Source organism: Oculina patagonica, chromosome 6 (genome assembly GCF_052425735.1).
Source record: "Oculina patagonica isolate OP01 chromosome 6, crgOcupat, whole genome shotgun sequence".
Lineage (NCBI taxonomy): Eukaryota > Metazoa > Cnidaria > Anthozoa > Scleractinia > Oculinidae > Oculina > Oculina patagonica.
Genome location: NC_135763.1, coordinates 252,893 through 271,522, shown reverse-complemented (window position 1 = coordinate 271,522; position 18,630 = coordinate 252,893). Strand labels below are relative to the sequence as shown.

General features: G+C 36.6%; 1 protein-coding gene across 1 annotated transcript; it reads left to right on the top strand.

The window, feature by feature from the left end:
- The first annotated feature begins 4,203 nt into the window (after window positions 1-4,203).
- LOC144658547 (uncharacterized) lies at window positions 4,204-17,880 on the top strand. Its single transcript, XM_078518974.1, has 5 exons — window positions 4,204-4,306; window positions 6,159-6,980; window positions 7,356-7,595; window positions 12,719-12,955; window positions 17,390-17,880. The coding sequence occupies exons 1-5, from the start codon at window positions 4,243-4,245 to the stop codon at window positions 17,392-17,394; spliced, it is 1,368 nt and encodes a 455-aa protein (XP_078375100.1). The 5' UTR covers window positions 4,204-4,242; the 3' UTR covers window positions 17,395-17,880.
- Window positions 17,881-18,630: the final 750 nt, after the last annotated feature.

Here is an 18,630-nt window from a genome sequence, read left to right as displayed (position 1 = left end):
TCACATATGGAAATAATAAACAGAAATGTGTTATTAAAGGTTTCAGGTTAAACCATGAAAATTCCCAGATACTGAATCACGCAAATATGATTAAAATTGTAAAGAACGAAATCAAAGAACTCACATTAGTAAATGAAAATAAAATTACCAGACAAAATAAACAAATTGTAAACAAATATGAAGAAAAGGTATACACCTTTGGATATGACAAGCGCGCAATAAAATACATATCAGATACCAATATAGAAACATATCCATATGGATATTAATTTGACCTAGGGTTTGAGCAGAGCAAGCGATTTGATTTTTAAACGCACTAAGATCCAAGATTTTTAAAAAAGAGAATAAGAGATTTTGAAATAAATTTCAAAAAACATCATAAAACTCGGCTTCGCTTGGTTTTCCAGATTGATATTTCAGTTATGATATCAAGGCTTGTTTAAACGCACTGTATCCAAAATTTTGAAAAAGAGTATAAGAAGTTTTCAGGCTTGGTTTTCTAGGGTTTGAATTTCAGTTTTTGATTCTAATATTTGATTCCAATATTTGAATCCATTTTTGTCCCATATTTTGTATCCAGCACTGGAAGTAGTGATGTACTACATCTCTAAGGCAAATTTGCCTCAGAGTGTAGTACATTACTACTTCACGTTTATATAAGGGAAAAACATCTGTTTCTATGTCTATATAATCTGATAGCCGTTTATAAAAGGTTGTTGTGAAAATTTTTCGCTATTCGCGTTACTTGTCGTTCGAGTACGTCGCACGATAATGCAAATTAGAAAGCAAAGAGACTTTTGCTGTATTGGTTTTACATACAGTTCAGTGACCTCTTAAAAACTCTTTGTTTTGTTTTCTTTTGTCTTTTCTTTTTTCTGAAAACAATCGCGAAAGGGGCGTCTTGAAAATTTTCCGCTTTCCGTGTTCTCATAGTTTCTATGACACGATAGATCCAATTTATTTGAGTACCATACCTAAGAATTTGTTTAATACATAAAGCAGTTAAGTGTCGTTGGCATCAAGGGGACCCATGTTGCATGGATTAATAAATAACGACATAGCTACAGATCGAATTGTTAGTTTAGTCACTGTTGACACGGACACGGTTTCATTTATAACCGCATCGCTTTCGATGCAGTTGCGCTTTCGTTAACACGGCGCCGATCAAGACCACCACTGAAAGTGGAGCGTTTTTAAAATGAAAAAAAAATACTTATGTTTTTTTTCTTTGGTTTTTATTCCGCACTAAAATAGTAATAATAATCATGGTTTATTTGCAGATATAATGTATAATAATTTACTAACAATGTTAAAAAATCTAAAAGTTAAGCTATAGTAAAAAATACAATTTGTTAAGATAATATGAAAAGAAAATGGTGAGATAAAAGAAATTATAATAAGTTGTCTGCGGCTCTCTTCTTAAAATAAGCTTTAGAGAGGTGGTAAAACTCGTTCGGTTCGCTGAACTCTCTTATCATTTTTGGGAGACAATCAAAAGCATTCGATGCACTATACTTGAAAGTTCCCTGTACATAGTTTGTGTCCATTTTAAATTCACTGCTAGAGCGAAGCGTCCTAGTTGGTACATAACGCTCAAGTTTCAGATGTTCTGGGCAGTGATCAGAGTAAAATGATTTGAAAGCTAATTTAGTTAAGCGAAATTCACGTCTTTCTGACATTGGAAGCCAACCAAGTTTCAATAAATCACGTTCGTTTGCATAGCGGCCAATAACAAAACCGGCTGCAGCCAACTGAACACGCTGTAAACGCTTGATGAGATAGTCATTTGTGGGATACGTTACTACATCATTATAATCTAATCTGGAGAGTATAAGCGACTCAGCGAGTATAAGCGACTCAGCGACTATAATTCATATTAAGAAAGCAAAGAGACTTTTGCTATATTGGTTTTACACAGTTCAGTGACTTCTTTTAATAGAAACTTTTTTTCTGTAAACAATCGCTTGAAATTTTCCACTTTAAGCGTTAATCGTGACGCACGATAAATCCAGTTTATTTGTGTACCAACAGAAAAAAAAAAAAAACTCAAGAATCGTCGACTAAAATCGCTAAGTGTTCAGTTTGTTAAATAATTTTAGAGACACTTCACGTGTAGTCTTTGAACGATTGTAAAATGTTAAACCACTGCACAACGGATTGCTGCAGGACTGATATAAGTGTTTTCGTCAGTCATAGTTACGCTGAAGTGTTAAAGGATTACGAAGCCTTGATGCAGAATTTTTCTGTTGTTTTGGTTGCACACACAGTGAAATTACTTTTTTGAAAACCCTTTTATTTTTTGTAGAAAAAGAAAGAGCGATGTAAAAAACAAAGTTGATATGAAAATTTTCCACTTTCCTGTAACTCGTCATGACTCGTGGCTCGACGCACGATAATTTAAAAAAAGAAGGCACGAAGTCTTTTGCTGTATTGGTTTTACACACAGTTCAGTGACTTCTTTGAAAACTCTTTGTTTCAGAAAACTGTCAAAAGAGGTGTCCTCAAAAAATTTTCTGCTTTCCTGTTACTCGTGGTTCGACGCACGGATAATTTAGAATAAGAAGGCACGAAGTATTTTGCTGTATTGGTTTTACACATAGTTCAGTGACTTTGAAAACTCTTTGGGTTTTTTGTTTTTAGAAAACAATCACAGATCACAGAGGCTTCTTGAAATTTTTCCGCTTTCCGTGTTACTCATGACACACAAGAATCATCAACAAAAAACAGCTAAGTGTTGACATCAAGGTGACCTTGGTTGCACGGATTCAAAAAGGATGTCATAGCCGCAGGTTACAGTGAATAACGGTTGGAATGTCACGGCTTGTTAGCTCAATAAGTTAAAGCGCTGCACCGGTACTGCAGAGGTCAGGGTTCGAGTCTCGGCAAGCCTGATTTTTTCGGGCTTTCTTTTCGCATCTGCTGAAGTTGTGTTCATAAATGCGAGAATCTTCTCTTCATTTAGTAACGCTAGTAACTCCAGTTAACTTAAAGTTGCAAATTATGAATAATTTTTCGCTCACGACCCATTTTTAACACGTCCTCACAAAGTGATGACTCACTATCCATATCTCCATAATTTAAGCAACATTTTTGCAGTGTCTATTAGTCTTAGAAATGGAGGTGTACTCAGCTAAAATCACGTATTTTTAAAATATTGTATTAAAATACAACGTTAACTGTCCCCTCTCGAGCCTGCATTGATCAGCTATAGCACAATTTATGAATGATGTAGTTATTTTATTGTGACCCTCAATACAGACCAGGGTCGGGATAACTAATAAACAAACACGGTTCAAAAACCGGTCGAAACTGACAATAACAAAGGGAAAATAAGGCTTTGGCTTTTGGTTTTTTCAAAAAGGTTATTATATATTCAAATACTGAATAACTTTAGTAGACTTTACCGTCATCCCATCTCTGAGAAATGGAATACCGTAAAATTCCGGTTATAAGCCCCCCCGCTTATAAGCCCCCCCAGTTATAGGCCCATCAACCTGGAAACAAAAAAATACATCCGGTTATAAGCCCCTCCGGATATAAGCCCCCCTCTACCGGATGACAGTACTGAACAGGGCTAAATGTTGCTTTTTTGTGCGTTTTTAACTTAAAAACGTATTTCGATCAACACTCCCGAGGCTCGTTTCGAAACGTTTTTTTCCTTCCGCTTATAAGCCCTCCCGAATATAAGCCCCTCCGCTTATAAGCCCACCCAAAAACCCTTACGAAGTTGTATAAGCCCAGGGCTTATAACCGGAATTCTACGGTATACGCGTTAACAAGCACGGAGGCGGCTAATCATGTTTATTATTTTGCTGCCAAGTGACACTCCTAGCATGCTGAGTGTCACGAGCCGGGGCCACGAGCAGGGTGGCTAAAAACAGGGTAAAGCTTACACGTTTACTTTTCCCTTTCATATAACAGATCATTTTTCATTTTCGGTCATGAGTTCGGAAACATCGGTCTTCACTTTTCATTAAGTTTCTCTCCTTTCAGAGATTCAGTGCAAAAAACTGAGCAGGGACCCGGTTGAAACCGGAAAAAATTCCTTAACGGCATTTAGCTTTCAGTATTGAGTCTGTGGTTTCTCGATAACAAAGAGAAAATAAAGCTTTCAATAATTTCAATTACCACTTGTTGTCACCAAGGAGCTATTCTAAATTACTTAGCGACATCTAGATTAAAGACCAGTGATTATAAAATCAGGAGTCATTTTTTTCCTGTTTGCCGTGCAGTGAAGTCAAGATGCATCTTGTGAGCTTACTCGTGCTAGCTTTCATTCCCTGCTGCATCTCACGAGCGTTAAATGGTAAGCAAAATTTAATTTTTATTCCTCTACCGGCTAGACTATCCTGTTAAATTTAGACCGTAAAAAGATGGCTGTTTCCGATCAAAACAAAATACTAGTAGCGTGAGTCGTCAAACGCATACAGTGCGCAAGAACCCGTTTGTAAGCTGACCGTCCGTACCAGTTCTCGTCTCGATTTCGTCTGATTTAATCTGAGCCTTGGCAGTTTTATTTGAAACTTCGAACAGAAAAACCAGTTAACTGAAACAAAAACTATTAACTAGTACATCCAACAGATCTAGACAAAAATGCTTCCTTTTAAGTTGGTAGAGTGTTCAAAAGAGTTCACTGAGTAATTAGGACTAAACATACAGCGTAGAAACATTTTAGTATCGCGTAAAGGGACGTTAGGATGCTGGATTCGTTTAAATCATCTGCACATATCAATTCCGAGGGACGTTTCCGAGTCGCGATTTTTCGTTTTCTGTGAAAAGTGTTCGCCACGGGTTGTATGGGCGCGGTGAGATCTAAATGAACCGATATAGCGGCAATCAGAAGCACCTTTACAAGCTTGCATCCATTACACTCTCATAAATGACATAAATAGAGCGCCATGAGACAGTTGTGAAAAAGATGTAGCAAACTTTTTAATGAAATTATTTCTGTAAGACCAAAGAAGACCAAAAACACATCTCCACAAAAGTCACAATAAAAGTTAACTCGGCTGTTGTGGGCGAATAACTAAAACATACAGCGTATACCTCTAAATAACAGTTAGTTTCCATCAAATAATTAATTTTAGCCTGCTTTTCAAATAAAGCTTTCAGATTTTTGCAATGGATCTCGAAACAGGAAAAAATAAGCAATGATTTATTCATGAGTCAATTGAATTACGTACTTTTATCGAATCAGCATTTGGCGACCATTTGGCTAGTGCCCAGGTGTCCTCTTCCCGCTAATTGCTGTTAAACGTGTTGCCACAATTTTCCTGCCTGTTGACGTCACAGATAAACACGTTCGCGCGGTCTTGAACGCCCAAGAGACTATGCTTTGTTTTACTATATGCTATGCTTAATGGGTCATTTACTCTTCATTTTACTTTACTTCACATCACTTCACTTTACTTTACTTAATGTTACTCGGAAGGTCCACTTAACATAACTTAACTTCACTTCACTTCGCTTTACTTTACTTTACTTTACTTTACTTTACTTTACTTTACTTTACTTTACTTTACTTTACTTTACTTTACTTTACTTTACTTTACTTTACTTTACTTTACTTTACTTTTACTTTACTTTACTTTACTTTACTTTACTTTACTTTACTTTACTTTACTTTACTTTACTTTACTTTACTTTACTTTACTTTACTTTACTTTACTTTACTTTACTTTACTTTACTTTACTTTACTTTACTTTACTTTACTTTACTTTACTTTACTTTACTTTACTTTACTTTACTTTACTTTACTTTACTTTACTTTACTTTACTTTACTTTACTTTACTTTACTTTACTTTACTTTACTTTACTTTACTTTACTTTACTTTACTTTACTTTACTTTACTTTACTTTACTTTACTTTACTTTACTTTACTTTACTTTACTTTTACTTTACTTTACTTTACTTTACTTTACTTTACTTTACTTTACTTTTACTTTACTTTACTTTACTTTACTTTACTTTACTTTACTTTACTTTACTTTACTTTACTTTACTTTACTTTACTTTACTTTACTTTACTTTACTTTACTTTACTTTACTTTACTTTACTTTACTTTACTTTACTTTACTTTACTTTACTTTACTTTACTTTACTTTACTTTACTTTACTTTACTTTACTTTACTTTACTTTACTTTACCCTTGAAGACGAGGAGAAGTTGATGGTTAACGGACAAAACTCTGAACCAGGGCAAGAATATCAAGATCCCCCCGCGCCCGTCGATGGAGTTGGTGATGATAAAAGCGCTAAGGAAGACACCCAAGACTCATACGAAGACAGCATCCTTCAAGATGAGGGGTTGTCTATGGTGAACGGACAAAACTCTGAACCAGGACAGGAGTATCAAGATCCCCCCGCGCCTGTCGATGGAGTTGGTGATGAGGAAAGCCCTAAAGAAGATGAAGACACATACGAAGACATCATCCTTGAAGACGAGGAAAAGTTGATCGTTAACGGACAAAACTCTGAACCAGGACAGGAGTATCAAGATCCCCCCGCGCCCGTCGATGGAGTTGGTGATGATAAAAGCGCTAAGGAAGACACCCAAGACTCATACGAAGACAGCATCCTTCAAGATGAGGGGTTGTCTATGGTGACCGGCCAAAGCTCTGAACCAGGACAGGAATATCAAGATCCCCCCGCGCCTGTCGATGGAGTTGGTGATGAGGAAAGCCCTAAAGAAGATGAAGACACATATGAAGACAGCATCCTTCAAGATGAGGGGCTGTATATGGTGAACGGCCAAAGCTCGGAACCAGGACAGGAATATCAAGATCCCCCCGCGCCCGTCGATGGAGTTGGTGATGAGGAAAGCCCTAAAGAAGACGAAGACACATACGAAGACATCATCCTTGAAGATGAGGGGAAGTTTATGGTTAACGGCCAAAACTCTGAACCAGGACAGGAGTATCATTCCTCCGAAATTGAAATATTAAAAAGTGTACGTGATGCAGGTGGTAACAAAGACGGTAAGATAGCATTCTGATATTGTTAACACTGAATCCCACTGCGACTGCGTGCAGTAAGGGGTATGCGGTATACCGGTGTAACCTTGGCCTGTGTACACCCGTCCCGCTACCGGATTTTTTTTTTAGGGGAGCGGGACGGCTGTACACAGGCTAGTGTAACCTGATCTCCTTCGGATTTAATGTATTCTGAAAATGCCATCATTATATTTGTAGTTGAGGTCCTATGAAATTGTTAATAACTGTTCGTGCATGATTTATAGAGATGAAGCATATTGCCAGATTACAAATAAATATAAGTTAGCTTTATACCCATAAATTGGTATAGAGCCAATTCATTGGGAAGATTTAAGACTCATATGTTCTTTCGCTTTTTAGTGTGGGAGAAATACTCGTCAGCTACTAGTTGGTGCACTGTATCTGGAAGATCTCTCATAGCTTATCATGTAAAAACCGCTGCTGAATGTCAGGCCCGCTGTGACGACAGGCCAGGATGCAACGCTATTGAGTACTGGGAAAAGTACAACGACGCATGCTTCCAGTGCACAGATACGACAAAGATAAGACCCTACACTTACACTTACGATCTGGCCTACCCAGTATATGTCTGGGTTCGAGGTAAGAAATAAATAAATTTAGAGTATTAAATAATAAAGATGCTGCCACCCTTCACAAATTTAGAGTACTTTCGTACTAAGGTAGAATTTTGTGAGGTTATCTCAAAGATGGCATAAAGAATCTTTTTTTTTTTTTTTTTTTTTTTTTTTATTGCTCTTACTGATTCATGCACACTACATTACAATACAATTACTGACAATTACTTACAAAGACGATTCTAACATTGCATACACTACAAACACGAAAAAAAAAACAATACTATTGTCGCTACCGTAAAGCGCTACTCCTATTTAACAAAAGTTTTGATTGATTGCTAAGCTACTTCTATTTGACACTAATTATGCCCTATTTACAACAATGAAGATTAAGTAAAAGGACTTATTTAAAGATACAATAATTTCTCAAGAAAACTTAAGTATTTCCCATTTCTGTAGGTGAAATTTAAGCCTGTCCCTTTTCTTAGCGATACAATATTCAATGTGTTCAATGTATTTAAGTTTAGCTATTAACTGAGGTAAGAGTGGTTTTGTTTTCCTGAGCCGATTAGCGTGGATTACTTGCTTACCAGCAATGAGAATATGATTGAGAAGAGTCCAATGAGGACTTTCTTTTGTAATACCTAGCAGAATTTCGCTGTCATTTAGCCTAGAAATGGTAATATTTAATTTATTTAACCAGTTAGTAGTATGCGTCCAGAAATCTATGGTAAATTTGCAGTGTAAAAACAAATGCTCGAGAGATTCTTCGTACTCTCCACAAAACGTACATAACGAGGTATCTATTAGCCTCATTTTATTCAACAATTTGTTAGTATATATTATACGATTAAGAATTTTAAATTGAAACATTCTTGTTTTAATGTCTAAAGTCACTTTTTGTGGCGTTAAATAAATTTGATTCCAGTCAAGATTTTGATCATCAAATAAAGAGTTGTATTTTAATCTTGCAGTAGGATGGACGTGTATGTTCCCTATCAGAATCCAGTACAGTCTTTTGCTCGTGAGTTCACTGAGCTTAATTTCTTCATTATTACAACTGAGCACAAACTGAGTTAAATCCAAAATTGTGGTGGTGCTCTGCTCTTGCGCATCAGGGGGTTGTGGATTTTTCAAGTTTATCAAGACTCTCCATGCGTCTGGAAGTGCTTTTGACAGACCAAGGATTAAGAAATAATTGTTAAAATTCAGCCCTTTTCCTCTAAAGAAATTCCAAGTTTTTAATTTGCCGTTCGGGAGAAGGATATCTTTTATCTTTACAATTCCAGCCATATATGATTTTTTGCAAAATTGAGGTTTGCCCCCAATACGCAGAAATTGATTGTTCCATAGTATTTGATCCATGATGACGTCTCGGGAGGACATTTCTTTAGTATTGACTGTCGCCCAGGTCTCAAAACACTCGCGATAAAATTTAGGAAGGTGTTTAGGTAGATCAGCACCATTATAATTACAATGAAGAAGGAATTTCTCGCCGTGATCTTTGAGAATCCTTGATAGAATAAGTTTCCAAGGGCTATGATAGTTCTCAGTATACTTCTTTAGGCAAATGATTCTCTGAGTTTTGATTGCAGACTCCACGTGAGGCATTTTCAGACCGCCATCTTTATAATCGCTGATCAGAGCTAAGCGTTTGATTTTATCTTTTCCGTTCCATAAAAAATTAAACATCACAGAATTAACCTTTTTCAAAAAATCTTTGTCTAGATTTAATACGGAAACACGGTACATGAGTTTTGGCATTGCGAATGTTTTAATGATTTGAATCTTGCCGAACACAGTTAGATTTCGCCATTGCCAACCATTCAAGGTTTTCTTCAAAGATTTAAGTATTGCTTCAAAATTAAGTTCATGTTTTAGGCGAGAATTATACGTAAAATAAATTCCCAGAATCTTCATTGGTTCATTAACAGTTTCTATACCCAAGTTTTGTTTACAATTATGGCTACTCCCGAGCCAGTAGGCCTCCGTTTTGTCTTTGTTTAATTTCAAGCCTGAACATTTTTCGAATAGTCCCAGTGTACTGAACAAATGTTCTATGGAGGCTTTGTTGTGTACAAATGTTGTCAAGTCATCAGCAAAGGCTGCAAGTTTTACCTCTATATTACCAATTTTAATTCCTTTAATACGAGGATCACTTCTTATTTTAATTAAAGAATCTTACTTTTAATGATATGACGTGAAATCAGTGCTGCCACCCTTCCAATTGGGGCCGAGAAAATTATTGGACCAATGGGCAGGGTACGAGACAAACTATCTATATGGCTAAATAACGATTAAATGTCCTTGATATGAGGAGCGCAAAAAAGGCAAAAAATGCTTGGGCGCGGCTACAGAAAACAGCGAATGAGTTAAGCACGTTTATTCATGCCGCAAACATCACTTTAGAACGTTAAAAAAGGATTGGTCTTCTCTGTTACGCGATATTAATCCATTAAAGCCCACCTTCAAAAGATATGCTTTGCGACCGTTTTTTTTGTTGTTGTTGTTGTTGTTTTGAACCAAACTGGAAAACTACTCATAAATATCGACGGTAAAACAGTCAAATTACTTTAACAGAAAAAGCGTGTTAATTACTTAGCTAAAAAAAACAGGATGGAAAAAGATTGAAACAATTCAACTCACTCTTACATAAAATGGCGTGTACAATTTTAATATCGATTCATATATGAAAATTGTTCCTTGGCGCGCAATGCATCTAGGGTGAATGCGGTAGGCATAAATAGATTGTGCTAGGCAACTTTTGAGCAACTTTTAGCGTTTTGAGCAACTTTTTGTAGTGCCAGCAACTTAGGGCCACTTTTGCCTTCCAGTTGGCAACTTTTGAGCAACAAATTGATATAAAACCGATCCAAACCATAAAAGACCGTTTCATTTTGAAGGATTTTTATCTTTTTTATCTATTTTTTATTTTTATTTTTTATTATTTTTTTGTTTTTATCTATCATTGAAGTTAAGTTGAGTTTAGAGCGTATATTGATTACAACGAAGTATTTATATTTCTCATGTAGCAATGGCTTTTTGGCCTCTCTAAATGATTGTAAGAATATTTAATGAAACTCTTTAAATGACAACAAACAAACAAACACGTTGTGAGTATTTATCTAAAACAAAACGACTCTAGAGCGAGCAACTTTTCTAAATTTTGGTGGCAACTTTTCGATATTTGAGCAACTTTAGAGCAACTTTTGGGTATATTGTGAAGCAACTTTTCCTGAATTTACTAGCACAATATATTCATGCCTAGAATGCGGGCCATAAATATTCGACCGTGTGCATTTATCCTTTGATAATGAGACATCTATAGTGTCTGGTTAAGTTGTACCTGGCTTGCAATGTTCTGATTAGTAAAATAGATTTCAAAAATGCAAGAGTCATCGACAAAGGAGACTATCGCGTGCGAAAAACTCTTGAGTCATGGCACACTGCCATGACAACTGAAGCAGACAACAATGCTTGGTCATTACCCCCACAATATTCTATTCTTTTAAAATAGTTCTCTTTTATTATCAAATTCTCACTATTTTTCTTGTCACCCTTTCACGCATTTTTATTCTGTAATTTTTTCACACATTTTTACCCTATATATTTATTCATTCGCGCCATTTTTATCATTCGTTAAAGGCTGTAGTTTGGCAGCCGAAAGCTTATCTTTTAACAAATTTTTAACTAGAGAACGCTTCAAAAACATTTTACTTGATTATGAATCCTGGTTACTCTTCCATTTTTAATCATACAATTTTTATAAATAATTAAACAACTATCCTGCTTAATCTTGCGGATTATCGTCCGATTCTAGCCAACTTGACATACAGCCTCGTTATCAGAAAGTATAAAATGTTTTCTCTTTTATTCTCTTGGTATCAGCTGATGTTCCGCGCGCTAGGCGAGTGGATCTACGACAAACTTTGACAATGTTATTTTTTTATTTTATTTTTTTTATTTTTTATTAATGCATTTACATAAAACAAGACATTACATAATCGATACGCTACTTTGACAATGTTATGACGAAATTGATCATCAATAACAGGACAGATGCATAAAAAACTGATGTCAATTTGTTTTTTTTACAATAACAAAAAGCCAAAACTGATTTTAAAACGAAGGAAAGAAATGCACGAGGAAGATGCGATTGCCGTACGGCCGCAGAATCTAACTGAATTTCGTCGCTGTAATTCGGAGAATCATAGGCTCGTAAATGCTTGTTTAGAATACGGCCAGAAATACAAGAGAAAATTCAAATTTTTCAACTAGCCTTTAATCCAGTGAAAATTGTTCACAAAATTATTCGCTAAAACGCGGTTCAGCTTCTTAACTGACAGCACAGATTCCCGCTCACCGCCGATTTTCAGGTCTGAATCCTCGATAAACATCCTCTTCTTTTCGCTCTCAGCTAGCAGTGGTTTCTTAAGCTTTAACCGATAAATTCTAGATTGTTTCCTCATTGAAGACTACTTGTTTTGTGGAATAATTCTCGCCTCATCAAGAATGCAGCGCTAAATCAGTGCTGAAAAGTTTGACAAAACCTTCACTGATTGCGTCAGCGACGAGTTTTATGCTTCTGTCCTCTTATTGACAATGAAAATTAGCCAATCAGCGCCCGAGAATTCGCTCAGTTATTGTAAAAAATTGTCTTAATTCAACACATGTATCTATTTACCTTATTATAGGAAATTCAGTTACTTCCCAATAAAGAAAATTAACGGAAAGAGGGGGTAACATTGCAAAATGAAGGAAATTAACGCGCCGTTAACAACAGGAACAAGTTTATTTGAACCCTTGTAGGCGTACAATGTACGTGTTCGTGGTATACTTTTCCCACTTCGAGAGTTCTCTGCAGTATCAGGGATAGCGGCAGATTTCCACCCTGATAAAATAATGCTTTTTCCTTGGAGTTGAGAACGTCTGGACTGTAACGAGAAATTGAGGCCAAAATAATTGAAATTTATAATTAGGTCATGGAAATTAACGCTCCACTAAATTAACGGTGTGGAAATTAACGTTAACAAAAATTAACGCGACTTAAATTAACGCGAATGTTTTTTCATGACGCGTTAATTTTCTATAATAAGGTAACGAGGAACTATGTTTTTTGTTGAACACATGGTTTGTTTTCTTTTTCAGTGTGGAAGAAATATGCGGCATCTACCAGTTGGTGCACGGTCTCTGGAAGATCTCTCATTAGCTATCATGTGAGTCGCTTTGAATGCCAGAAGCGCTGCCAGGCCAGATCAGGATGCAACGCTGTCGAGTACTGGGAAAAGTTCAACTTTGCATGCTTCCAGTGCACGGATATGTCAAAGATAACACCCTACACTAACACGAACGACCTGGCCTACCCAGTACATGTCTGGGTCCCAGGTAAGTATAATTAAAACAGAAAATGGCTGAGATTTCGTATTCCTTAGAATTGTATAATCTGATTCTACAGGTTGTACAGGTTTTAACTTTAATTTTCTCAGCGTTTAAAAAATGACATTGAATCCGAAACTGCTCCGAAGTATAAACGTATCAGATGGACTTTTGTTATTATTTTTTGACTTGCTTCCCTATCAAGCTTACTATTCATTTGAATTAGAGAATTGTAAAACGTGTTCAATAACAAGAGCTAAAACTGACATAAATTGAATCCAGGTTCCTAATAAGACAGAAAGTAAGTTAGTGCGTTAGCATTACTACTTCCTTTTTCAACTGGATGAAAATTCGCTGCCGGAAATCTGCCAGAGCTACCTGACAGAACTTGGCTAAAACTTGAGCAATCCAACTCTGAAACAGTGGCTCACAAAAAAGCGCAAAATAAGGCTGATACACCATTATAAGTTCAGTGACCACAACGGCCCATCTTTGCTTTGGGATATATAACAAAGTTTTATTTTCCTGTTGTTATTTTGTTTATTTTTTCTTACTTTGAAAAGTAGCTTTTAGCTAAGTGGAGGGCACGATAACTATTCTATTAAATATCTTTTTTTAATATCATTTTCATACAATTCAAATGATGTGAACAGGAAAATTTAAGGGTGCTCGCGCAAAATGTTTATTCAAGGAGTAGATGTTACTCAGCTTAATACAATCTCCATGCTTCTGTTTAAACTAATCAATAAAAGTAACAAGATTGCGGACTCTCCCCAGATCTCCTCCCTAGCTGCAAACATTGCAACTCGTTAGAAACTTTATCACACATGATAATTACATGTAGCTTAATTAGTGTAATTCATAGAACTAGGGTTATTTGCTAAGGTAGTTTTGTTTTCTTTTTTATCTTTCAGGACTAGGTAAATAAATCTTTGGCTTTTAAAATTGTCAGCAACCGGCAGCAGCCCTCAGATAAGCTATTGTATTAATTAATTTCTTTTTAGCAGACTTAAGGTTGTTACAGAATTACATGGATATGCCAATCAATCATTTTCTCAGGGTGTTCTCTGTCTAGATAAAGATTTATATTTATACAACAGATTACATAACGAAGCTTAAGACAAGCTTCGAAATAGCTTGTTATTTAGAATTACCGCATGTGTTTTAAATTTCGCAGAACAGATTACAATGAAAAAAGATTTTTCCTTAAGATCTTAGTGTTCCAGCATACTATATTCTTAAATTCAATTGGCTGTTGACGCGCACTCTGAACCGGACTCATCCCAAAGTCTCCATTCCCATATTCGTGCGAATTCTATTTTGCTGCTAGAACTGAACGAAATATTCGCCTTCAAAAATAGAAAAATTGTTGCTTACCAACCATTGTAAATGTAAAAGATAAATAGTCAGCACTGGAATTAAAGGCCTCGCTATATTTCAATAGGCGAGTACTCTTTTCCATCAATCTAGTCAATCGAAGTTGAAGTAGTTTATCAAAGTTTCTTTAGTATGGGGTCTCATTTGCGTGCACCTATGCAGGAACTCCGCTTAAATGTTTTTTGTCGACCTAGGTCGGTCCTTAAAGGGAAAATTGTGCCCTCGGTTATGAGTACTACCCAAAACCGCAGGCATATAATGTGATTAAACCACGGGAATTTATTTAAAATAACTGGGGAAATTCGAATATTGCTCATCACATGTCCTATTTTCTGCTACTTTCAGTGTATAGGAAATACTCCTCAGCTACCAGCTGGTGCACGGTCTCTGGAAGATCTCTCATCAGCTATCATGTAAGCCGCATTGAATGCCAGAATCGCTGTCAGGAAAGGTCAGGATGCAACGCTGTTGAGTACTGGGAAAAATACAACTTCGCATGCTTCCAGTGCACAGATACGTCAAAGATACGACCCTACACTTACACTTACGACCTGGCCTACCCAGTATATGTCTGGGTTCGAGGTAAGAAATGTAGAAATTAAGACCAATTTAGAGCAGTTGTTAAAAAAAGATTTTATTTTGGTTTATATTTCATAGTCTGTAGCATTTTTAACAGTTTATTGTTTTAGAATTTTTGACTTACCATCGGTGTCAGTTTCTCTATTTTTATATGTTTTTTTTAGCTTCATTATGTTCTTAATAATTTCATTTATTGTTTTTACAGGTCCCACATTGATAGCAGTTGTGTAACTTGCATAGGCGTACGGGCACCTTCGGACCTGGGGGGGCGGAGACCTTGTTGCCCGAAAAAAAAATTGGCATGGGTTGAAAGCCAAATAAAGAGGCATATATAATATGCAAAACAAAACGTGCATTGAAATAGTTTTGAAAAAAGCTTGCCCGTTTGCTAAAAGGAAACGATAGTACTTTAATAAATTTCGTGGCATTGCCTGGAGGTGTCAATGCACTGAATCCTTTTTCTTCGGAAATATTTATTTATTCACTCTAATTCAGGGAAAAAAATTATTTATAAAAATTAAAGTATTTTGGGGGAGCCAATTTACATTGTATTCCCCCACCTTGAAAGTTACACAAAAGCGTGCGAAACATTTTCAGGGATGAATGGATCGAAAATTTTGAGCTCTTCCTAAGAACTTAACATTTGAGAAAAGCATCTGCCATGATCTGCAGCTTCATCACAATTGCAACAGCTTTGTTTTTTTGGGTCCACCGCGCGCAAACGCTCAAGCTATGGAAAAGCTGATTGCAACTGAATCAAACTGAGGGGTCACACAGAATTTTCGAGGAAAATCGAACATGATGATAGCAATTTGCGAGGGGAAACAAAAGCAGATGAATGAGAAATTTGGACTTTTGAACCACAAAGCTCGTTATATTTCCAATGCTTTTCCTGTTAATGTAATTCGTTTTGAACGTAATTTTGAGATTTGTCGGCTTATTTTCTATTTTTTGCTAGGTTTGTTGCCCGAATTCTAAGCATTTTGCCCGAAAAATTTCGGCACTGGGGGGGCTGCAGCCCCCCTCGCCCCCCCCGCCTCGTACGCCTATGGTAACTTGACGTGGCAACCCTGTATAAAACATTTTAGTTGTTATTAGGGGGCTGATTAGGTTTTTATTTTAGAGTAATAAAAAAATAAAAATTAGAGTAAAATGGTCAGGTCTCTTGTGGACATATATGCATTTGTCTACAAGAGATCAGCTGTGCTGATCACATGTGCAGATATGAGGCTACACTCACCACATAATTTGCCTTTTTAGACTGGATAAAATACTCCTCAGCTACCAGCTGGTGCACGGTCTCTGGAAGATCTCTCATCAGCTACCATGTGAGCCGCATTGAATGTCAGAATCGCTGTCAGGCAAGATCTGGATGCAACGCTGTTGAGTACTGGGAAAAGTACAACGACGCATGCTTCCAGTGCACAGATACGTCAAAGATAACACCCTACACTAACACGAACGACCTGGCCTACCCAGTGTACGTCTGGGTCCCAGGTAAGAAAAATGGCACTAAATATAAATCGTTAGGAATAAAATTGCTGTAATGTGGGGTAAGTTATAAAACATCGAGTTTTCATATTTTCTACGATTTCTCCGGTTATCGAAATACTGAGATTTTAAACGAGTTTTGTCTAAGCCGATCAACTCAGGACGGAAGAAAAAGCAAGAAACCATCACATAACGCATTAAACAGTAAGAAAACAATTCAAAGAATAAAAACAAAACCAACCACTCATACGTAATTTGTCTAGTAAGTAATCCCGTTCAAGATCCTTACAGTCGCTTTTCCAACGTCTGAGTCGCTTCAAATAATCTTGGTTAACTGCAATCTTGTCGACGGCCTTTCAAATATACGCTTTTTAATAAGAATGCCCAATGTTTAGCTAAGTCTGAACAGGGACTGAAAGTAGTTTAAAACTTTTTCAGGCGATTTTAGCTTGACAACGTTCTTAATATGTTAAGTAACTAATGCGGACTTCACCAGCAAACCTTTCAAAGATATTGTGCTCTTAAGATAATAACACTGTTTTTGCAACGCCTTACCATTATGTTCCTGATATTCTTCATTATTCAGTTCATTTATATTTTTTATTTAAGGTAATAGATTACGCGTGTAATTTCCGCTTCTTTTCTTCTTTACTTTCTGGTATATATTATTTTCTATATTATATTTTGTATGTGTGTACGTGTGTGTGTCCGGCCAAAATTTGTCTACTCGATTTGTAAACTGACAACCCGGCATTTTTAACCTAGTGGTTATTTCGGGTTGTCAGAACTCCTTATCTTTATCAAAATATTTATAATAATCTGTAATTTAATTTAATGATAAGGAAATAAAGAGGATGTTGTTGTTGTTGTTGTTGCTCTGTTCCAATCGAAATAAAGCCGTTCTTAACTGAATCTAAGGCTGGCTATGTTCATAAAAAGAGTTTGTTCTTGTCCAAATGCAAACAAAACTTATACTTTGTTACATTTTTTCCGCAGAATAATAAAGATTCTGCCTCAGCTGACGAGAGCTCAGAATCTTGAATCTTGGTGTGTCACAGTGTTCAACGGCGCATAATGCCATAACAAGTTATTTACAGTAGAACTAGTTTCTTAGTAAAGTAGATTTGTTTTTGGTGGGTTGCTGCTACTAATGAAAGGCCCACAACAAAGAATTGTATTGTTTTTCACAAGGAATATAGCACTGAGCAGGTAATGGGCTCCTGCATTGAGTTGTTTTAGTCGACCTAGCATACCCAATTGTATGCGATGTGAGTGAACCTAATGAGTTTATTCGTCCTACCATACTGTCAAAATTTACTATGATATAGCATTTGTGCATTTAGTCGGCCAAGCATATATATACACAATTTTTAACTATGCAACACATAGCACAACAGAACCAACTTAACGAGTTAATCGGGCACTATGTTGTCTTAGTTGGGTGTTATAGGTAGTTACCGGTGCGACAGCAATTTTGTTGTAACCGAAGTCATGAATAAAAAATGGTTTCTAAACAAATGTATTGTATAGTGCTGTCTGCAAACACAAAACAAACAGCGCGAGTCAGTTATAACAATCAAACACAAAACAAAGAGAGTGCGAATCAATAACATAACAAGTTAAATTTTGAAAATGGGTGATATTTGTGTTTTACGGGATCTAATTTTTGCGATAAGGAGGGAATAGATTATAGCGCAAAGAACTGATTTTAGCAAACCGCGTACAGTTACAACATGTGCGTAATCCCAGCGTAACAATTTGTTCATGCCATCGAAATACAAATCATCTCTAATACAATAACACCTTTTAGTATATACCACACAAGTGAACGGTGTTTTTCACTCGCGCTGATTGGTTAACTCGGAGGTGATTATCAAAGTACTATTCAGCTCCTGACTCGTCCCCAGTCGTCTTCATACAGACGCGGCAAAGATACAGCGGAGGGAGAGACGGGTACCGAGAAAGGGAGCGCAAGGGGAGATGGGTAGGGAGAGGAGGAATTGGTCTTAATTTCTCCCCTTCTTCCTTCCCATCATCCCCTGCTCCCCCACCTCGCGCGCGTGCTTCTCCCTTTGCCGCGTGCTATATGAAGACGACTGGGGACGAGTCAGATTCAGCTCCACTTCGGTGAATAATTGTTAATTATTATCCAATTCCGCTTCATGGAATACAAATAACGCGCGAAACCTAAAGTCTCGGTATATAAACGTCACATTCGGCACGCCGTGAGTCGTCCC

What these genes read in the sequence shown, in the direction of transcription:
- LOC144658547 (XM_078518974.1), top strand. Translation starts at nt 4,243, where the DNA reads ATGCATCTTGTGAGCTTACTCGTGCTAGCTTTCATTCCCTGCTGCATC. An exon ending in CATCTCACGAGCGTTAAATG is followed by an intron (nt 4,307 to 6,158) that starts GTAAGCAAAATT and finishes TTACCCTTGAAG; the next exon opens with ACGAGGAGAAGTTGATGGTT. An exon ending in TGCAGGTGGTAACAAAGACG is followed by an intron (nt 6,981 to 7,355) that starts GTAAGATAGCAT and finishes TTCGCTTTTTAG; the next exon opens with TGTGGGAGAAATACTCGTCA.